The sequence below is a fragment of the Salmo trutta genome, chromosome 29, assembly GCF_901001165.1.
Source record: "Salmo trutta chromosome 29, fSalTru1.1, whole genome shotgun sequence".
Lineage (NCBI taxonomy): Eukaryota > Metazoa > Chordata > Actinopteri > Salmoniformes > Salmonidae > Salmo > Salmo trutta.
In genome coordinates, this window is record NC_042985.1 from 14,008,094 (window position 1) to 14,024,282 (window position 16,189).

Here is a 16,189-nt window from a genome sequence, read left to right on the forward strand (position 1 = left end):
TCTACTCAGTCTGCAACCCAGAGTTTGTAAGGTTCTGGTTTAAATGAAGCAGACGGAGACCAAGCTTTCAAGAGTCAGATTCTTTATTCACGAGCGCTCTGAATATCATACAATTTTATACCTCATTTTATACCTTTTATACCTCACACATTTGGTTATGACATACACTTTATAAATGCCCCCCCTCTCATCTAACACTGTCACAATGTTCAGCTTCGATAGCTCCTTCTGTCTAACCGGGTTCCTCTATCTACATGTCTGCAACTGACAAGTCGAGCTCAAAACAGGAAACCTCTATGGTTTCCCAGTGCCTGACTTCTCTATAATGTCAGAGTAATCAACCAAATTGTTTCCTGCAAATCCACACAGACATCCTAATTGTCATTATTTCTCTAACCTACTTTGAAACACACACACACACGTTAAATGTCCCCTTCTATTATTTGGCATTAACTCAATAAATGAATGCTATGTACAAGTCTTCTCCAAATGGTCATTGCTTTTCACATTCTGCAACATGTATCCTAATCTACTACAAGCCTAACGGTTTCTCTCCTCCCTGGGTGGGGAGACCTCCTTCCTGTTATTAGTTTCACAGTTGTCACAATACATTGAGTGTTTGTTTTAACTTTTAGCCCTTAACTTATATAATTTCTATATCAAGAAAATAGTAAAAATAAAGAAAAACCTTTTGAATGAGTAGGTGTTCTAAAACTTTTGACCGGTAGTGTAGGTATATAATGTATGTATAATACTTATATTTTACTTCGTACTCTAATGTGAAGATGTGTTTGTTGATGTTGTTTCAGATGCCTTCCAGGATGTCAGATCTGCCAGCAGTTGGTGAGGTGAGTCTTTGGCCCTATTCTGATCTCTCAGACATGCATGAGCCCAGTCCTTGACTCAAGGCCCTGGGACCTCCTCAATTCAACCAACCTCTTCTAAAATACTGTACGGACATAAACAATAACTGGTATTAAAGTTCTGTGTGGAAGTGTAGCCTAGTCTCTATTGCACTCCACGCCTATCGTTCTTCGCTGTATATAGTACTGTATCAGTGGCGGTCGGTGCAGTTTAAGATGAGGAAGGACGATTTTTACAATATGTTTATGAGCATGCCGTTATTTCTGTTACAGCATATTTGATGACTGTCATTCATATTCCATTCACCCAACTCAATGTAACATCGTTTAGGTTACTACATGATACTTCCGCTGAAGTCGGCTCCTCTCCTTGTTCGTTCGGCGAGCAACGTCACCGGCTTTCTAGCCATCGTCGCTCCATTTTTCATATATCCATTTGTCTTGTCTCCATACACACCTGGTTTTCATTTCCCCAATTAAGCTACTTGTATTTAACCCTCTGTTTCCCATCATGTTTTGTGTGTAATTGTTTCATGTTATGTGGTGTTAGTTTACGCGCTTTACTTTTATGTTCCGTTTTTTGAGCGCGTTTGATTTATGTAGTGCTCTCGTTTTTGGAACAATAATAAAAGTGCGCTTGTTCATTATACTCTGCTCTCCTGCACCTGACTTCGCCTCCAATACACCTTTTGACAGAATTACACACCTTCAATGGAGTCAGCAGGAGCAGGTACCCCGGTTAGAGGAGTCGAGGAGCGCGTCCAGGAACATTCGGCCATGTTACAACATCTTGGTGCCATGATGGATCGCGTTGTCCAGACCATGGACCGCTGGGAGAGACAGGTAGTCTCCAGTGCCTCGACCAGCACAACCGGGGTTGTCTCCATCCGGAGAGAGTTCCAGTGGGATGTGTCTCTCCCTTCCCAGGGAGTATGATGGAACGGCAGCACAGTGCCAGGGATTTCTGTTACAACTGGACCTCTACCTGGCCACTGTGCACCCAGCTCCCTCAGGAGGGGAGAGAGTGGCCGCCCTCGTCTCCTGCCTCACAGGAAGAGCGCTGGAGTGGGCAAACGCCGTGTGGAGAGAAGGAGACACGGCGCCAGACCACTTCGAGGAGTTCACCCATCGCTTCAGTTCACCCGTCTTCGACCATCCACCTGAGGGCAGAGCGGCGGGGGAGAGGCTCTTCCATTTGAGACGGGACGAGGAGCGCCCAGGACTTCGCCCTGGAATTCCGGACCTTGGCCGCCGGAGCAGACTGGAATGACAGGGCCCTCATCGACCACTATCGATGTAGCATACGAGAGGACGTCCGACGTGAGCTGGCCTGCAGGGATGCCACCATTTCCTTCGACCAACTGGTGGATTTGTCCATCCGGTTGGATAACCTGCTGGTCACCCGCGGACGTCCAGAGGGGGCTCTGTCGGTTCCATCGTCCAGCACCCCCGCTCCGGTGCCCATGGAGTTAGGAGGGGCTGCTCATAGGGAGACTGGAGGAGGAGCCATCACGTGCGCCATCTGTGGCCGCAGAGGACACACTGTCGGTCGGTGCCGTGTTGGTTCCTCTGGGAGTCTAGGCAACAGGCAGGGCACTCTGGCGTCACCCCAGGTGAGTTTGCACCACACTTATCCAGAGTCCTCTGTTGATCAACTGTTTGTGCCTGTTTGTTTCCCCGAGTTTTCCCCACATTCCCAGCATAAGGCGCTCGTCGATTCAGGCGCAGCTGGGAATTTTATCGACAGAGCATTAGCCATTAGGTTAGGGATCCCTATTTTTCCTATAGTTAGACTAGATGTCGACCGATTATGATTTTTCAACGCCGATACCGATTATTGGAGGGCCAAAAAAGCCGCTACCGATTAATCGGCCATTTTTTTAATTATTTTTTTTAAACATTTTTTAAAGGATTTGTAATAACGACAATTACAACAATACTGAATGAACACTTATTTTAACTTAATATAATACATCAATAAAATCAATTTAGCCTCAAATAAATAATGAAACATGTTCAATTTGGTTGAAATAATGCAAAAACAAAGTGTTGGAGAAGAAAGTAAAAGTGCAATATGTGCCATGTAAGAAAGCTAACGTTTAAGTTCCTTCCTCAGAACATGAGAACATATGAAAGCCGGTGGTTCCTTTTAACATGAGTCTTCAATATTCCCAGGTAAGAAGTTTTAGGTTGTAGTTATTATAGGAATTATAGGACTATTTCTCTCTATACGATTTGTATTTCATATACCTTTGACTATTGGATGTTCTTATAGGCACTTCAGTATTGCCAGTGTAACAGTATAGCTTACGTCCCTCTCCTCGCTCCTCCTGGGCTCGAACCAGGAACACATCGACAACAGCCACCCTCAAAGCAGCGTTACCCATGCAGAGCAAGGGGAACAACTACTCCAAGTCTCAGAGCGGGTGACGTTTGAAACGCTATTAGCACACACCCACCGAACTAGCTAGCCAATTCACATCAGTTACACCAGCCTAATCTTGGGAGTTGACAGGCTTGAAGTCATAAACAGCGGAATGCTTGAAGCACAGCGAAGAGCTGCTGGCAAAACACACGAAAGTGCTGTTTGAATGAATGCTTACGAGCCTGCTGCTGCCTACCACCGCTCAGTCAGACTGCTCTATCAAATCATAGACTTAATTATAACATAACACACAGAAATACGAGCCTTTGGTTATTAATATGGTCGAATCCGGAAACTATCATCTTGAAAACAAAACGTTTTTCCTGTCAGTGAAATACGGAACCGTTCCGTATTTTATCTAACGGGTGGCATCCCTAAGTCTAAATATTCCTGTTACATTGCACAACCTTCAATGTTATGTCATAATTACGTAAAATTCTGGCAAATTAGTTCGCAACGAGCCAGGCGGCCCAAACTCTTTCATATACCCTGACTCTGAGTGCAATGAACGCAAGAGAAATGAGACAATTTCACCTGGTTAATATTGCCTGCTAACCTGGATTTCTTTTAGCTAAATATGCAGGTTTAAAAATATATACTTCTGTGTATTGATTTTAAGAAAGGCATTGATGTTTATGGTTAGGTACAGTCGTGCAACGATTGTGCTTTTTTCGCAAATGCGCTTTTGTTAAATCATCCCCCGTTTGGCGAAGTCGGCTGTCTTTGTTAGGAAGAAATAGTCTTCACAGTTCGCAACGAGCCAGGCGGCCCAAACTGCTGCATATACCCTGACTCTGTTGCAAGAGAAGGGACACATTTTCCCTAGTTAAAAGAAATTCATGTTAGCAGGCAATATTAACTAAATATGCAAGTTTAAAATATATATACTTGTGTATTGATTTTAAGAAAGGCATTGATGTTTATGGTTGGAGCAACGTGTACCTAAGCGATTATATGCAATGCAGGACAGGCTAGATAAACTAGTAATATCATCAACCATGTGTAGTTAACCAGTGGTTATGATTGATTGATTGTTTTTTATAAGATAAGTTTATTGCTAGCTAACAACTTACCTTGGCTTCTTACTGCATTCGCGTAACAGGCAGGCTCCTCGTGGAGTGCAATGTAAAGCAGGTGGTTAGAGCATTGGACTAGTTAACCGTAAGGTTAACTAGTCCAAAAATCTGTCGTTCTGCCCCTGAACAAGGCAGTTAACCCACCGTTCCTAGGCCGTCATTGAAAATAAGAATGTGTTCTTAACTGACTTGCCTAGTTAGATAAAGGTTAAATAAAATAATAATAATAAAATCGGCCAAATCGGCGTCCAAAAATACCGATTTCCAATTGTTATGAAAACTTGAAATCGGCCCTAATTAATCGGCCATTCCAATTAATCGGTCGACCTCTAAGTTAGACCCTTCCCGGTACACACTCTAGATAGTCGACCATTAGGGTCCAGGCTAATCAAGGAGGCCACCATCTCCTTGGCCATGGTTATGCAGGGGAATCATGAGGAGAGAATCAGTCTCTTTCTCATTGACTCTCCTGCGTTTCCTGTGGCACTAGGCCTTCCTTGGTTGGCTCTGCATAACCCCACTATTTCCTGGCAACAGAGGGCTCTCACAGGGTGGTCGCGAGAGTGCTCAGGGAGGTGTGTAGGGGTTTCCTTTGGTGCTACCACGGTGGAAAGTCCAGACCAGGTCTCCACCGTGCACATCCCCCCCAGAATATGCCGATTTGTCTCTCGCCTTCTGTAAAAAGAAGGCGACTCAATTACCACCCCATCGACGGGGGGATTGTGCGATAAATCTCCTGGCAGACGCTGCACTTCCCAGGAGTCACGGGTATCCCCTGTCGCAAGCGGAGACGGTGGCTATGGAGACATATGTCTCTGAATCCCTGCGTCAGGGGTACATTCGGCCCTCTACTTCACCCGCCTCCTCGAGTTTCTTTTTTGTGAAGAAGAAGGATGGAGGTTTACGCCCGTGCATTGACTATAGAGGTCTCAATCAAATCATGGTGAAGTACAGTTACCCGCTACCTCTTATCGCCACGGCGATTGAGTCAATGCATGGGGCGCTCTTCTTCACGACACTGGATCTCAGCAGTGCGTATAACCCGGTGCGTATCCGGGAGGGAAACGAGTGGAAGACAGCGTTCGGTACCACCACAGGGCATGATGAGTACCTCGTCATGCCGTACGGGTTGATGAATGCTCCATCAGTCTTCCAATCCTTTGTAGATGAGATTTTCAGGGACCTGCACGGGCAGGGTGTAGTGGTGTATATTGATGACATTCTGATTTACTCCACTACACGCGCCGAGCATGTATCCTTGGTGCACAAGGTACTTGGACGACTGATGGAGCATGACCTGTACGTCAAGGCTGAGAAATGCCTGTTCTTTCAGCAGGCCGTCTCCTTCCTAGGGTATCGCATTTCCACATCAGGGGTGGAGATGGAGAGTGACCGCATTGCAGCCGTGCATAATTGGCCGACTCCCACCATGGTAAAGGAGGTGCAGCGATTTTTATAGTTTGCCAATTACTACCGGAGATTTATCCGGGGTTTTGGCCAGGTTGCTGTGCTCATTACATCACTGCTGAAGGGGGGTCCTATAAGGTTGCGGTGGTCGGCTGAGGCGGACAGGGCTTTTGGGCAACTAGGAGCTCTGTTTACTTCGGCTCCAGTGCTGGCCCATCTGGATCCCTCTTTGGCATTCATAGTGGAGGTGGACGTGTCCGAGGCTGGGATAGGAGCCGTGCTCCCACAGCGCTCGGGCACACCACCGAAACTCCGCCCCTGTGCTTTCTTCTCTAAGAAGCTCAGCCCAGCGGAGCGTAACTATGATGTGGGGGACCGGGAGTTGTTGGCTGGGGTTAAAGCGTTGAAAGCGTGGAGACATTGGCTTGAGGGGGCTAAACACCCTTTTCTCATCTAGACTGACCACCGCAACCTGGAGTACATCCGGGCAGCGAGGAGACTGAATCCTCGTCAGGCAAGGTGGGCCAGGTTCTTTACCCGTTTTGTGTTTACCCTATCCTACAGACCAAGTTCCCAGAATAAGAAGGCAGACGCACTGTCCCGGCTGTATGACACAGAGGAGTGGCCCATGGATCAGACTCCCGGCCTCCTACCTGTTAGCGCCGGTCGTGTGGGATCTGGATGCGGACATTGAGCAGGCGTTGCGTACAGAGCCCGCTCCCCTCCAGTGTCCCGTTGGGCGTATGTACATTCCGTCTGCTGTCCGTGACCAGTTGATCTCTTGGGCCCACACGTCTCCCTCCTCTGGTGATCCGGGGATCGGTCGGACAGTGCGCTGTCTGACTGGGAAGTACTGGTGGCCCACTTTGGCTAAGGACGTGAGGGTTTATGTCTCCTCTGTGTGTGCCCAGTGTAAGGCTCCGAGACACCTGCCCAGAGGTAAGTTACATCCCTTACCCGTTCCACAACGACCTTGGTCACATCTGTCAGTGGATTTCCTAACGGATCTTCCTCCCTCACAGGGAAATAACACAATCCTGGTCGTTGTGGATCGTTTTTCTAAGTCCTGTCGTCTCCTCCCTCTGCCTGGTCTCCCTATGACCCTACAGGCTTCGGAGGCCCTGTTTACACACGTCTTCCGGCACTACGGGGTGCCTGAGGATATAGTGTCGGATCGGGGTCCCCAGTTCACGTCGAGAGTTTGGAAGGCGTTCATGGAACGTCTGGGGGTCTCGGTCAGCCTTACCTCAGGTTTTCACCCCGAGAGTAACGGGCAGGTAGAGAGAGTCAACCAGGATGTGGGCAGGTTTCTGCGGTCCCATTGCCAGGACCGGCCGGGGGAGTGGGCAGCGTTTGTGCCCTGGGCCGAGATGGCACAGAACTCGCTTCGCCACTCCTCCCCTAACTTCTCTCCCCTTTCAGTGCGTATTGGGGTACCAGCCGGTTCTGGCACCGTGGCATCAGGGTCAGACCGAGACTCCTGCTGTGGACGACTGGTTTAGGCGTGCGGAGGAGACATGGGAGGCCGCCCGTGTCCATCTCCAGCGAGCCGCTCGTCGCCATAAAGCCAGCGCAGACCTTCACCGCAGTGAGACCCCGATGTTCACACCGGGGGACCGGGTCTGGCTCTCGACCCGTAACCTGCCCCTCCGCCTGCCCTGCCGGAAGCTGGGTCCGCGGTTTGTGGGGCCATTTAAAGACCTGAGGAGGGTGAACGAGGTATGTTATAGATTACAGCTTCCCTCTGATTATCGTATTAACCCCTCGTTCCATGTGTCTCTCCTCAGGCCGGTGGTGGCTGGTCCGCTCCAGGAATCTGAGGTGCGGGAGGTCCCTCCGTCCCCTTTGGACATCGAGGGGGCCCCGGCGTACATCGTTCATTCCATCCTGGATTCGAGGCATTGGGTGGGGGGCCTTCAGTATCTCGTGGAGTGGGAGGGGTACGGGCCGGAGGAGAGGTGCTGGGTTCCGGTTGCAGATGTTTTGGATCCTGAACTGCTGCGGGAGTTTCATCGTCGCCGGCCGGATCGCCCTGTGCCTCGTCCTCCGGGTCGTCCTTGAGGCCGGTGTCGGCGCGCCGCTGGAGCCGCGTGTCAAGTGGGGGTACTGTCACGAATTCCGCCAAAGTTGGCTCCTCTCCTTGTTCGTTCGGCGAGCAACGTCACCGGCTTTCTAGCCATCGCCGCTCCATTTTTCATATGTCCATTTGTCTTGTCTTGTTTCCATACAAACCTGGTTTTCATTTCCCCAATTAAGCTACTTGTGTTTAACCCTCTGTTTCCCATCATGTTTTGTGTGTAATTGTTTCATGTTATGTGTGTTAGTTTACGCGCTTTACTTTTATGTTCCGTTTTTTGAGCACATTTGATTTGTCGTGCTCTCATTTTTGGAACTATAATAAAAGTGTGCTTGTTCATTATACTCTGCTCTCCTGCACCTGACTTCGACTCCAATACACCTTTTGACACTAGCTGTCCTCCGGCTACACCATGGTGCTACACTACAGAGTGCTGCTGAGGCTACTGTAGACCTTCATCACAAAACAATGTGTTTAAATCAGTTATTTTGTGACTCGTGAATATATTTATTATAGTTTTATCTAAAAAGGATAACCATTATTATTATTTTTTTTTTATTCACTGAGGATGGTCCTCCCCTTCCTCCTCTAAGGAGCCTCCACTGTACTGTATATAGTACCCCACTGTATATTACTGTGTGTATATAATACTCCACTGTATATAATACTTTATACAGTACTGTATTTAGTACAGTACTACACCCCGGTCCTGAAGAGAGAAACCATTACCTTCCAGGCTTTGTGTGTCAGGAGGAACACATCATCCCTCAGAGAGAGGGTGTATGGGAAAGCAGGACCTAGACTGCCCTGGTGTGTGTGTGTGTGTGTGTTTCACTTTATAGAAATGTAGAGGGGTAAAGCTGATGATTCATATGGGGCTCTGACGTGTCTGTGTGTAAAATAATATTTAGTTCTGTGTCTCCCCCCTTCCTCTAGATGCTGCTGTGGTCGGCTGGTACGGCAGCATGCTGGGTTTACAGCCAGCCTGGCCATGAAGTACTCAGACGTGAACTTGGGTGGGGGGGCAGAGGGTGGGGTGCAGCCGGAGTTGGAGGAGTGGGCTGTGGACAAACACACACAGGAGAGCCCTACAGACGCTTACGGCATCGTTAACTTCCAGGGAGGGTCGCACTCTTACAGAGCCAAGGTAGGGTGGAGAGAAGCTTACACTCTCAAGCACACACACGTGTGTACACACACACACACACACACTCTCACATCTCCATGGTGGACCTCACAGAGACAGACACTCTCTCTAAGCGCTTAACTCTACAAATCAAACCAGTGTCTCAGTCACATTGTGTGTCTGGCCATCACCACATATTTGGCTACTTAGTAGGTTTAATCTGGCTGGCAAACCAGCTCCAAAGGTATACATTATAAGACATCCTTTGACCTGGCCTGGCCTAGCATTCTGGAAACTCTTCCGTGCCCCGAGCTGAGCAGCCTAGCCTGTCTAGTCTGCCTCCATATCCTATTCCCTATATAGTGCCTTATGTTTGACCATGGCCCATTGGGTTCTGGTCAAAAGTAGTGCACTATGTAGGTAAAAGGGTGCCATTTGGGATACAGACAACTATACACCACCTAGGAAAACACTTTTACCTCAGACTAACTTACTTACTTAGACCTGTGTATTCCTTGCAAAACATACGCAATGTTTTTGATGAGTCACCTTCATCCCTTTTGGGCTAAACTAAGTGTTTATTATTGTGGTTATTCTACATGAAGTAGGTGAATATAATCACATAACGCCATTTAGTCTAATATTTTAGAAACAGCAGTGACTGTAATACGGGCAAATCCCCCTCTTAAAACTACAGGTTTATTATGCCTTGGAACAAGTGAAGGGGTTAGGTGGCTGTGAGACTGAGAATATCCTTTACTGTACGTTCAGGACTGCTTTCCATGGCCCAGATTGACACATTTAATGGTGATGATGTATCAAGCATGTCCATGTAGGTCCTGGAAATCGCCCCTCCAAGACCTAAGTGTTGACGTTGGAACATCATTAATAATAATGTTAAGCTCGAAAAATAAAAAAAATGAAATTAAAGATGGGTGTATTTTGGAAGGACTACAACATTTAGTTTGTACATGAGACGTTCAAACTCTCCAATCTCTCCTTTCCTCCCCTCCTCTCCACTCCTCTCCTGTCCCCAGTATGTGCGTCTGTCCCATGACAGCAGGCCAGAGAGCATCCTGAGGCTGATGCTGAGTGAGTGGGCGATGGAGCTTCCTAAGATCCTCATCTCTGTCCACGGAGGCATCCAGAACTTTGACCTGCACCCCCGAATCAAACAGGTGGTGGGGAAGGGCCTGATCAAAGCTGCTGTCACCACCGGGGCATGGATACTGACAGGAGGGGTTAACACAGGTGATACACATACACATGGGCATAGAAAAACTCTCTCACACACACTGACTTACTGTTCTTATTACGTAAAAGACACACTAGTCAGGTGTTCTGTCTTAGCAGAGTTGTGTGTCTCCATCCCAGTACTACTGGGACCTATATACTGTGTTGAACTCATTATGGAGACCTAATGATAATGTTTGACTCCTTACTTAATGACAGTGTTTAACTGATTACTTAGTGGGTTAATTAACCAGACTGGTGTTTATTCTGACTGGTCCTGATAGTGACACTCAGCTACAGCAGACTGGTTGTCCAGACAACTACACTAGTCTGTTTTGATCCATTGCTTGGTGTTGATTGGTTGTATTTGAACCCCTGACCTCCAGGTGTTGCCAAACATGTGGGTGATGCGTTGAAGGAACACTGTTCTAGATCGTCAAGGAAGATCTGTACAATTGGAGTCGCTCCCTGGGGCGTCATTGAGAACCGCAATGACCTCATCGGGAGAGACGTGAGGAACACACACACACAAAAGTTTGTTTTTTACTATCCTTGTGGGGACCAAACAATTGATTAAAATCCTATTTTCCCTAACCTTAACCTCTAAACCTAACTCTTAAACCTAAATAGCCTTTTTCCCCTGTGGGGACCGGAGAAATGTAATTTTCCTTGTTTTACTATCCTTTTGAGGACTTCTGGATAGTGAGACCAAAAACCCCCACACACAAACAAGCACATCACAATACTAATTTACTCAGTATTTATTTTAAGTGGTCAAAAATATCTGCTGTCCAGTCAGAGTAAAGTGTGTGTGTGTGTGTGTTCCAGGTTGTAGCCCCCTACCAGACGTTGCTGAACCCCCTGTCCAAGCTAAACGTGTTGAACAACCTCCACTCCCACTTCCTGCTGGTGGATGATGGGACGGTGGGGAAGTACGGAGCTGAGGTCGAACTGCGCCGCGAGCTGGAAAAACACATCAAACTGCAGAGGATACACGCACGTAAGAGACACACACACGATAAACACATGAACCTGCAAAGGATACTTTAGCAATAAGGCATGAGAATCGTGGATTATAGTGAATTACACACAATTTTGGCCCTTTCTTAGGCACAGTGGGAAGCGGAGTGCTGGGAAACAACCCTTGAGTGTGTTATTCATGATGATCCACAGGTTTGAGTGTGTTATTCATGATGATCCACGGGTTTGAGTGTGTTATTCATGATGATCCACAGGTTTGAGTGTGTTATTCATGATGATCCACAGGTTTGAGTGTGTTATTCATGATGATCCACAGGTTTGAGTGTGTTATTCATGATGATCCACAGGTTTGAGTGTGTTATTCATGATGATCCACAGGTTTGAGTGTGTTATTCATGTGATCCACAGGGTTGAGTGTGTTATTCATGTGATCCACAGGGTTGAGTGTGTTATTCATGTGATCCACAGGGTTGAGTGTGTTATTCATGATGATCCACAGGTTTGAGTGTGTTATTCATGATGATCCACAGGGTTGAGTGTGTTATTCATGATGATCCACAGGGTTGAGTGTGTTATTCATGATGATCCACAGGGTTGAGTGTGTTATTCATGATGATCCACAGGGTTGAGTGTGTTATTCATGATGATCCACAGGGTTGAGTGTGTTATTCATGATGATCCACAGGGTTGAGTGTGTTATTCATGATGATCCACAGGGTTGAGTGTGTTATTCATGATGATCCACAGGTTTGAGTGCGTTATTCATGATGATCCACGGGTTTGAGTGCGTTATTCATGATGATCCACAGGTTTGAGTGTGTTATTCATGATGATCCACAGGTTTGAGTGTGTTATTCATGATGATCCACAGGCTTGAGTGCCTTATTGCTTTTAGAAAATGATTACTAACATATTTTAAAAAAAAACACAAAAATGAGTAAATTAATTTTATTCATCTTTCCCCCCAACGATAATGTCTGGACAAACCCCAGTTGTATGTTCTATTGATGTGGTTGCTTGCCAAATGCACAGTTTTTTTGTTTGTTTTATTGGCACATTAGCTAGCCTAGTGGACTGGTCGTCCATTCTAATTGATAGAGGTTACGATGCAGTCTAGCAATTTTTCCTTTTCTAGCTAAGCAACTGAAGCTAACACAATCACACCTAGCAGCTGGAATGACAGCAAACTAGCTACATTTTTGTTTGTTTCACCTTTGTTTCTATTGCCATTTGTTTGGATATATCCATAATAATAATGCTGAAGCATGAACAGGGCCGGCCCGCCCGTTAGGCAGGATTAGGTGGTTGCCTAGGGCGGCAGATTGACGAGGGCAGCATTTTACGAGCTAAGACGCACCTCCAACAACACATAACGCCTCACATAATTCTGCCCAAAAACAATGAAGATGTATCTCGCCCAATGGCATATGGGCTATTTAGGTGAGTGCTGATGCCATGATAAGGAGTGCCCACTTTGCCAAAGTCAGGGTTGCAAAATATTTAGCTTGTCCATTCCCAGCATGACTCTCCAGGGTGCTGTTGGAGATGAGCAGAGCTGCGACGCTCCACCGACACTCAAGTCACCCAACATTAATCATGTAGCCTATAGTAGAAAGAGTAGTAACCTGTGGTTTTTCTGTTGCCTACAGACTGGAGACCATATTTAGGACAATGTTATGAGACAGAGACTGAGACTACAGACTACAGACTGGAGACCATATTTAGGACAATGTTATGAGACAGAAACCTTTTTTTTTTTTTACATCAAGCATGTCTCTAGCCCTATTAAATAAAAAATGCAATTCGATATCCTAAAACCAGGATGGGTCCAAATAAAAAGGACAATATGGAATGAAATGTGGATACTCACGACTGCTGTCTGGGAGTTTCACTCCGTGGGCTAAATTGTCATGAATCAATTGTAGGCCTATTTGTCCATTTTTTTACAAGCTGATCATAGCAAAGAACATACTTCTGCATTTCCCGCTGTGTAAGCACATGGATTCTCACTGAAAAAGGGCTCGTAACTCCTGATAGTCTTGGGTATCTCATATGCAGATCTTAAATAGACAAAATGATTAGTCTTAAGCCTTGGTCAGGAATCAGGATTAGGCTAATAAAACCAATGCAACTACCTGTTTTACAAACGGTAGTACATGGATGGGCATTCATAAAATTGCATTGTGGGCCGTCACTGTAGGCTACACTATTCTAGTTTTCTGGGATAGGAGGAGGGTGGTTGTTTTTTCTCGCCTAGGGCGGCAGAACGGCCCGGACTGGGCCTGCATGACTTCACCTGGCTCAGAGAAGCTGTCTGTCTCGTCCAGACACGTTCATTCTCATTTTGCACGCTGAAGGTTGCATTCCAACATTGTTGCAGAGATCGGAGGCAGACTGCAGGGTTTAGACAAACCCTGCCGTCTGGCTGGGCTGTGGGACAGTGAATGCGCAGTGATAATTCAAATAGCACTGTTAACAAGCATTACCTGTGGATTATCGGAAATAACTAACGACTATCAACCAATTAGCAACCAGGATCCAAACGTAACGTTTTAATATTATTATTTCCACCACAGGCATCTTCTCTGTGGCTGTGTGTTGAGAGTACTTTGACACCTGAAGGCAATGTCTAAGAATAATGGTCAAGTCCAAAATAATTTTCACCCTTGATAAAGATTAGCAAAATAAGTCTATCAGTCAGTGTCTACCCTAGTTGCTGTATCTCCCATGGCCTTTCTGTCTCTGTGTGGTGCTTCTAAGTGCCAGTGTGACAGAGGCAGTTACCAGAGACCAGCTATTATCTCAGTAACCTTAGATCCCCTTTTATTAAAATAGCCTAGGCAGACACCCATACAGTATGTACACCCACTGTTATTATGCTGTGGCAGTCTGCTGACCTGCTGAAACACCCTCTCAAAATGGAGCTTTAAGACCTGTCATAGGTCTCTCTGTTAACCCTTTACTGCTTTCCTGTTGTCATCACAGAGACCAATAGAATACAGCATCTAGATGAACATAGTGTTGATATTTGAGATGTTTCCAATGTTCTTTACAGCATATTTAGTGATCTTCTGGCTTTCTCTGTCTCTCTCTTTCTCTGTCCTTCTTTCTTTCTCCCTCCCCCCCAGGAATTGGTCAGAGTGTTCCTGTGGTAGCGTTGATATTTGAGGGGGGTCCCAACGTAATTCTGACGGTGTTGGAGTACCTTCAGGAGACTGTCCCCGTGGTGGTCTGTGAGGGGACTGGGCGTGCCGCTGACATACTGGCCTACGTCCACAAACAGACTGAGGAGGGGGGGTGAGAAACACATTCTTTTAACAGACTGCACCACATATAATGGGGTTCCACAGGGTTCTGTGCTAAGACCGTTACTTAGAGGAATGAGCCTGGATGTCACTTCCTTTAACCCTTCAGGGGTCTACCTGACGGTGTGGAGACGGAAATCATCGCTACGATCAAAAAGACGTTCAACTTCAGCCACAGCGATGCTATGCACCTCTTCCAGACCCTTATGGAATGTATGAAGAGCAAAGAACTGGTAAACACATGGTTAACTCACAGTTAATACATGGAAATCTATTCCACATCAGGTAACTGATGCAAGCAGTAGAATCTGATTTAAAAAACAGATAGAAATACACCTTATGGAACAGCGGGGACTGTGAAGAGACACGCACAGACACACATACACATAAGACACACACTTACACATGGATGTTATTTTGTAAATATGTGGTAGTGGACTAAATGTATTGGGTAAAGTGTTCTGAAATGTAATATTTCAAATTGTATATAACTGCCGTAATGTTGCTGGACCCCAGGATGAGTAGCTGCTGCCTTGGCAACAGATAATGGGGATCCTTAACAAATGCAAATACTGAATGAATTTTAAGAGTAAGCTGAATCCTACAATGCGTACTGTGTCTGTTTATAGTCTGATTAATATAAAGATACGGATGATACTGATAACGCTTATCGTTTTTCAGAAATACCAGAACGTATTGCATTACTTCTCCATTTTTTTTTAGTGACCATGTGGGTTTTCTCTCCCTCTCTCCTTCCTCTGAACGACAGATCACTGTGTTTCATATCGGCTCTGAGGACCACCAGGATATCGATGTGGCCATACTGAGGGCATTACTGAAAGGTGTGTGTGATGGGTAACTTCATCTCAGTGTCCTGCTGTTTGACTGACAGAAGATCTGTTTCCATGACTCCTCTCTGACCTCTGACCTCCTAGAGAAAGGGAGAGGGCAAATGAAAAGATCATAATAATAAAACAAACAGAAGGGCGAGACACTGGGTTGTGTTGCCAAAGTTTTCACTTTTATGTTTTCATTTTGAAACTGATACTATAGATATGTTTTGAGAAGTCAATGCTCTCCTCCCTCCCTGTCTGTCTGTCTGTCTGTCTCGCTCCCTCTCCTCCCTGTCTGTCTGTCTGTCTGTCTTACTCCCTCTCCTCCCTCCTTGTCTGTCTCTCCCTCTCCTCCCTCCTTGTCTGTCTCTCTCCCTCTCCTCCCTCCCTGTCTGTCTCTCTCGTCCTGCTGTCTCTCGCTATCTATCTCTCTCTCGTCCTGAGCTCTCTCTCTTGTCCTGCTCTCTCTCGTCCTCTGTTTCTCTCTCTCACGCGCTCTTTCTCTCGCTCTCTCACTTGCTCTCTTTTGGGGTTTCCGTGTGGGTCTCAGAGGGGCTTATTGCTAGATACTCTGAGACTCCATTCTCACAACACATGAATCTGTCCTCTTCTCACTTTTCTCCGTTCTGTTCTATCCAATCTGGCTCTAAGACAGAGGGCAAGAGAGAGCTCTGAAAGGACAGGTATTCACATGAACTAGTCTGTCCCTGTGTATTCAGTAGTTATGTGTGTATGTCTCTATCAGTGGTCTTCTGTCATTGAATAAGAAGTTCAGACAAAGGCAGGAATGTGTTCAAAGTCCGCCCCGCGCAGCTTGTCTATCAGCTATGTAGATGGTGTTTGATCCTGTAGTAGAGGAACCA

General features: G+C 46.3%; 1 protein-coding gene and 1 long non-coding RNA gene across 4 annotated transcripts in view; both read left to right on the top strand.

The window, feature by feature from the left end:
* The window catches only part of LOC115166972 (transient receptor potential cation channel subfamily M member 7-like), a 93,228-nt gene that overhangs the window by 28,873 nt on the left and 48,166 nt on the right, over positions 1-16,189 (top strand). For all 3 annotated transcript variants that reach the window (XM_029720962.1, XM_029720960.1, XM_029720961.1), the window contains exons 3-10: positions 810-848; positions 8,785-8,995; positions 10,012-10,225; positions 10,594-10,718; positions 11,036-11,207; positions 14,317-14,485; positions 14,603-14,726; positions 15,263-15,335. In XM_029720962.1, the coding sequence (XP_029576822.1) occupies positions 810-848; positions 8,785-8,995; positions 10,012-10,225; positions 10,594-10,718; positions 11,036-11,207; positions 14,317-14,485; positions 14,603-14,726; positions 15,263-15,335 (1,127 nt within the window). The remainder of the gene's footprint in view (positions 1-809; positions 849-8,784; positions 8,996-10,011; positions 10,226-10,593; positions 10,719-11,035; positions 11,208-14,316; positions 14,486-14,602; positions 14,727-15,262; positions 15,336-16,189) is intronic.
* LOC115166974 (uncharacterized) lies at positions 11,228-12,104 on the top strand. The gene is made up of 2 exons (XR_003870404.1): positions 11,228-12,028; positions 12,060-12,104. It is a non-coding gene; the product is annotated as an uncharacterized LOC115166974 (long non-coding RNA).